The sequence below is a fragment of the Halyomorpha halys genome, unplaced genomic scaffold (assembly GCF_000696795.3).
Source record: "Halyomorpha halys isolate HHAL.00 unplaced genomic scaffold, Hhal_1.1 Scaffold7.1, whole genome shotgun sequence".
In the NCBI taxonomy this organism is placed as follows: Eukaryota; Metazoa; Arthropoda; class Insecta; order Hemiptera; family Pentatomidae; genus Halyomorpha; species Halyomorpha halys.
The window spans coordinates 529063-535277 of record NW_027110368.1 but is presented as its reverse complement, the minus strand read 5'-3'; the positions used below and the strand labels follow the sequence as shown (position 1 = coordinate 535277).

Below are 6215 nucleotides of genomic sequence, written 5' to 3'. Positions count from 1 at the left end.
GTAAAAACTCAAAACTGTTGTGCTACAATCGATGTTTACAACGAACATCAAAACAGGATGTTTGGTTTAGACTTCAGATATTGTTTAGGCGCGGAGGAGGATATCTCCTGGATGCCAGAGGTCCTGAACATCTTTTGTCTCTCTCAGTGGGACATTTAGAATCACCCATGAAGATAAAGTGATTCTTTGTTTGTATCACCGAGAGATTGGATGTGTGTTGAAGAGAGTAAGAGGACCAATGCTTTGTTTAGTCAGTGTTTGTTGAAATAGAAGACGTCAAAAAATCATTGATCAAAGAAGAGTATAAATTGGTTAGTGTTGTACAACATAGAATTTTAAGTATGTTTATAAAAGTAGATGTTAATTTAGCTAAGTGTCTGTCCTGATTGCCTAGAAACCCACCAAGAGATAAATGTTATAAAATTCTCCTACCTATTTAATATTAAAGCTTCTCATTTGAACCCGAGCTATACTTAAGATTGAGAAAAACTGTCAATTTTACTTTTATTTATTTTAAATAAATTTTTCAATATTACAGCATATATCATTTTTACCCCTGTTGAAGCCCTGCAAAATGGGCACATAATAATTTATTTATTATCTGAGTTATTTTGACCGCAACTGGACCATCTTTTATTTATTTATTATTATTATTATTTATTTTTTGGATGTCAACAACCAATTCTGATAAACTAATAACTTTTAGTTATATGGAACTGACATTAAAATGAAAAATTTGAAAGAACAGGACTCAATGGAACCTCTACAGTAACTTTAAATACTTAAAACTTTAAACAATGGAAATAGATTTGTTTTATCACTTCATTAACTAATGGATTAACATGGTTTTAGAATATTTTTAAATAAGTCAAATTATTTTGGTTTCTTATTTATAGTTCATAACATAGTCACTAAAATTAATTCTTGGTCTTAATCTGAATTACACTTTGTTAGGAATTAAATGAATTGATTTATAACAGGATGTGAGTGAAGTAAGGTGTGATGGCAGTGAATGGTTGACATCATTGTTTAATGTCAGTTCACCGATGGACCTGATAGGAATAGAAGTAAGTATTCAATTATTATTCTACTCCAAAAAACCTGTTCCTACAGAAAAGTAAATCACACAAAAAATCATTCTTCCACAACTTAATGAAAACTGAGGAAAAAAGAAAAAATACTTTCCCAAATACATTGGGTTGCTAGAATGATTTTTGTCTTAGAGATCAATATCTTTATTATGTTTAATATTATTAAATTCAAATGATACTTCAGATCAAAATGCAAATAAGAGAAGAAGGTGGACAGTATGTGGAGAATATCATGGTTAAAGTTGCTGAAGCACAATCTAAGTTCCATTTTGCCGAAGGAAATATTTATGGACCTGTACACTATAACAGTAAAGCACAAGTATATTGCAAAATCTATTACTTTTTATTGATTTTTAATACTGTGTCACAGGTGAAAATAGATCTATAAACAAATTGAATCAATTTGTTGTTTCAGATCTTATTTAACACTGTGGCTAAACTGAAGCCAGGAAAGGATTATGCACTACATGTTTTTTTGTGCAAACCTGGAATGTATCCTATTGGGCGACATAATAAGTCAATTAGTGAAAACAATGATTCTGAATTGATAGATTTCATATCACACTCATCATGGCAAGGAGCACATCCTTTTAATACAACTATTCTGTCGTCTATCATCTATACAGATCCAGGTGAAGAAGAAGATGAAGACAGTAAAAGTCAGTTACTGATGAAATCTAATTGATGTATCAAATTTTCTGAAATATATGATTACCTTACTTTGACTTCAGATTATTGGTCCGTTTCTCATATCCTCATATTTGAAGCTTTGCTCCTTATTTGACTTATAACTCCCATAATTTATGAAATTATAATTGTTTTTGGAGTCTATATGAGCTTAAAAAAATTAGCTTCGGTAAAGTGTGGTATACAATTGTATTAATGGCATATTTGATTCCCTTAAATCATATGAAAATAATACAATCCCATATTACTAATAGTAAGATTTGAAAAGTTATAATAAAGAAAAGATCTATAGCTTAAACAAATATAAGACATTTTTATGCAATTTACATCCTATTTTAAATAGAAACCGTTAGTGAGGCCAAAAAATGGCCAAGAATCCAAAAATTGAATATAATAAAAATCCATCCATCTGCAGCTTTTCTTAAAAAAAAAAAAAAAAAAAAAGATTTGCTAATGGGGTCAAATTAGAGGTTTAGTACACTCAGATTTCCCCCAATTATGAAAATATCATATGAGGGAAAATATATTATGAAACCATAACCCCAGAAGTTCTTACTTAGGTTGTTATTATTCTTTTAAAGAAAAGTTTTTTGAAAGGTAATCCAATACCTAAAGGGAAAAAAAAATTAGACCATTATTAAAAAAAAATGGCATATTAAACTTTTTATTTGTATTTGGCCAGGTTCATATGGAAACCTGTTTACTTTTTATTAGTTTTTGGAATAACTAAAAAACTTAATAAGAACATTTCAGAAGCTCATTTGAAGGATAATTAAACTCTTTACAAAGAACTTAATGAGGCCGATAATGGCAAAGGTACAGCAAACAATTTTTGTATTGGCACCCAAAACGGTAAGGAAAGTCCAGTGAGGGGGCCATTGCATATTTTATAATTATTGATATAATAAATTATTATCTCAAATAATAAACCATTAAGTAATATTATACAGTATTTTTTTTTAAATTAGACATTAAAAAGTATTAAAAGAAGTATCTGACTCTAGTAAAAAAAAAAAAAGAGATTAAATATCAAGATGTTCTCATCTAGGAGCCAGGGAGTCAACAGCATGAACAGTAATTTCTTTATCTGATATAGTAATGAAATGAACTAATATGCCATGGTTAAAAATCATCCAACTTGAGCCCACCACAAAACAGAATTTTTAAGTTCTTGAATAACATCAGACTCAATTAGCAGTTTTTTAAATTTAAAATTTGATTGTTCAAAATTTTCTAATGAACAAGAATCAGGAAATAATTTTAATAAATGTTTTATATTATTAGGTGAAAATATGTGATATATATGATTGTATTTCTACCAATATTAATAATTAACACCCTATCTTTATTATTTAACAAATCTTCAAAACAATATAGTTATCTCATAAATTATGTATACAAATTTATGATTCTCTATATGATATTAAACTCATATCTTTATTGAACATTCTAAAATTTTGTTTCAACGTAATAAATTTATTAAAGGATAAACTTAATTTTTCATTGAATATAAAGGTAAACAATGAAACCGTGAAGAAGAGAGAGTAAAGTATTTTTAATAAAATAGAAGTACTTGGCAATTTTTTAATTTGTTATAACCTTGTTTTAAATGTTTTTAACAAGGGTTTTAAAATATAAGCCCTAGGTTTCACCAAAATAATCAATTAATACAATTTTATACAAAAGCAAGTAATACGAAAATATAGAAATGAATACAATAAATTAAAAAATACATACATATAAATAAATGATTCTTTAAAAAATTTTATTCAAATAAATAATAAAAGAATATAAAGCAGATTTTCACTTTGGTTTCCACAAATGATGATAGTTTGGCAGAACTTTGGAAAGGAAATCCAATTGCAAAGTTTGAGGCTGCAAAAAGTGAAAAGATAAATTAGAACAAACTAAAAAGACATTATTATTTTAAATATACAATTGTTTTTGAATATCCAATCCTCTACAACCTTTCTTTTTAATGAAGATAGAGTCGAATAGATTCCACTTTCTGATTAACAAAAAAAATTTGTAGTTTTGCAATACTAATTAGAATTTTTAAAAAAAATACAGAAATATTATAAAAAGAATCAATACAGGCTCAAAAAATTGGTACTAAAAATTCAAATACCAACTAAGATAGTACAATTAATAACCAGAAATTTGATCTTTACAATTTAAAAATGTTTAACGTACCAGAAGATAAAATCTGATATGGTGCATGCATTATACAACTTTTAATTACCACCCTACTTTGAGTTGAAAATAATTCTTGCTCGTTCTCAAAACAAATATTTCTAAATTATTAACTATGGAAATACTTTCACATTCATTTTTCAAAAGTCTTTCAACATTGTGTTCCATAGAAAACTCAGATTAAAAATTTTTCACGATTGCAATACTTCCCTTAAGTCCAGTAATGGATCACTATGTATATTTCATAATAGATAAGTTAAATAAAAGAAACTAATAGAATATACATAAACATATAAAACATTTAGAAAAATTAAATCTATATGGCTACAACCCATGAAGGGTTAGGAATGGAGTACTTTGTAAGGAACTACTTTTAGTATACAAATGGTTTTCTAAGGAGGTGATTTGGCGGGAATCACGCTCAACAGCCAGATTTTTACCTAATGAAGGATATCCACTGTATATATATATACACACACGCACATATACTGTGGTAGCTTAGTACCTAACCAATGACTTACCTACTTCCACATAAATATATACAATTAAATAATTAATAAATATGAAACTAATATAAGCAAATAATAATAAAAAATAATAGTCCTCAAATCCTAACGATGGCAATCGGACTAGGCTACTGCAGCATACTGAGTCAAGTGATAGAAAGAGAATAGAATAGAAATAAATTAACAATTTATTTTACTTAAAATGCATTATAACAATTTTAATCAAATAATAAAATTCAATGGCTTGGGGCAAGAATGGAATAAGCTACAATTTTAAAGCCAATTAGTACATAGGAACTGCAATATTGGTCATTAAAAAAGTAAAACATTTGTACGATAGTTATGGTTTTGATAAGGTAAAAAAAAAAAATAATCACCGGAGGTTTTTCAGGAGCAATAGCCCGATGGTATTCACTCCCTGTTATAACAATATTATCTCTAAGCTTCTCTTTGACACTAAGTGAAACACCAGCACCTATAATACAACCATTTCCTACTTCTATATCAGGTCCAATATAGCCTAAAACATAAACATCATAAATTATCATATTGTTAAAGTGTTTTTACACTTCATTTTCATTCATCAACTTACATTTAGATTCAAATACATTATTGTCCCCTATTGATTTGGCATGAATGACACATCCAACTTCAAAAACATTGTTGGAGCCTATCACCATTGTCTTCGGACGATCAGTTCCGATATCAGACCTAAATAAAACATTTAACCAATTACTTATAGTACCAAATACTGTAAGTACCAAGTATAGCTTACAATGCAATATAAACAAATATAATATTATTAAATTAAATAAACAAAGGATTGACAATATAAGTATCAGAATTGCATTTAACTCAAGTACTCTAATGTACTATGAAATACAAAATGACCACCTATGATGAATTACTGATTGCTCTTCAAAAATGTTGCTTTCACCGATTACAATAGGACCTGCATCCCCTACAACAGAAGCCTTTGGATGGACCAATGTTTTAGCTCCAATAGAAATCATCCCTTGTAGTTTTGATTCCACACATACTACAGCACCTTTTGATATCTGAATACTAAAATAAAAATAAAAGCTCAGTTGAGTGAAACGAAGATAATAATTGATACTGTTCTATTTCCCATTTCTTACTCCTTTCTTGTAAGAGATCCTGACATTGCGTTATTGTTATAAATTACTTATAAAATATATCAAAGATCGAATCATGCACAATTTCACTTAATTATTGTATTAATAAACCCTTTAACTGTCATATTATCAAAGGCGACTTCCTATAAGAGCAGCTCAAGCAAACTCATAACTGTTCGTTCTACTGTATTATGCTCTCGATAAAATACAATCGATATGTATATTTTTCAAGTATAACTTTTTAATGGACAATGATAATAAATTTGCTCCCTCCTTATTTATCTTTATAAAAATTCAGAAATTAGGCCCGAAATTATGCTATGTAAAATTTTATTATATACTTCAACATATTTTTCATTTCCGAATTGGTATAGAAAATAGACACATTGCTTGTTCGTAAGTTTAATGGCGTAACCGCAAATTTTGTGAAATTGACTTTATTGTAGTGGCGGGCTCAAAAAAGCCCATTTCAGAAATTTTAAAGTTACGTTAGTATTCTTCCGAAGTAACGATTTAAGGATGATGAATATATTCATAGGTTAAGTTACGGTTATAAAATTAAATCTGAAAAGACAGTTTTTCAAAACCATCGTAAAGGGTAA

The 6215-nt window shown here is 28.1% G+C and overlaps 2 protein-coding genes across 3 annotated transcripts in view; one reads left to right on the top strand and one right to left on the bottom strand.

Moving 5' to 3' along the window:
- The window catches only part of LOC106677371 (BTB/POZ domain-containing protein 1), an 8719-nt gene extending 6898 nt beyond the window's left edge, over nucleotides 1–1821 (top strand). For both annotated transcript variants that reach the window (XM_014415267.2, XM_067048520.1), the window contains 3 exons: nucleotides 981–1067; nucleotides 1276–1410; nucleotides 1507–1821. In XM_014415267.2, the coding sequence (XP_014270753.1) occupies nucleotides 981–1067; nucleotides 1276–1410; nucleotides 1507–1776 (492 nt within the window). In that variant the 3' untranslated portion in view covers nucleotides 1777–1821. The remainder of the gene's footprint in view (nucleotides 1–980; nucleotides 1068–1275; nucleotides 1411–1506) is intronic.
- Nucleotides 1822–3516: 1695 nt separating this feature from the next.
- DCTN6-p27 (dynactin subunit 6) lies at nucleotides 3517–5793 on the bottom strand. Its single transcript, XM_014439310.3, has 5 exons — nucleotides 5617–5793; nucleotides 5372–5542; nucleotides 5070–5188; nucleotides 4855–4997; nucleotides 3517–3653 (listed from the first exon to the last, which is right to left on the bottom strand). Exons 1-5 carry the CDS (start codon nucleotides 5640–5642, stop codon nucleotides 3582–3584), a joined length of 531 nt encoding a protein of 176 aa, XP_014294796.1. The 5' UTR covers nucleotides 5643–5793; the 3' UTR covers nucleotides 3517–3581.
- Nucleotides 5794–6215: the final 422 nt, after the last annotated feature.

What these genes read in the sequence shown, in the direction of transcription:
- DCTN6-p27 (XM_014439310.3), bottom strand. Translation starts at nt 5,642, where the DNA reads ATGTCAGGATCTCTTACAAGAAAGGA. An exon ending in GGATCTCTTACAAGAAAGGA is followed by an intron (nt 5,543 to 5,616) that starts GTAAGAAATGGG and finishes TTTTTATTTTAG; the next exon opens with TATTCAGATATCAAAAGGTG. An exon ending in TTGCTCCTGAAAAACCTCCG is followed by an intron (nt 3,654 to 4,854) that starts GTGATTATTTTT and finishes CACTTTTTGCAG; the next exon opens with CCTCAAACTTTGCAATTGGA.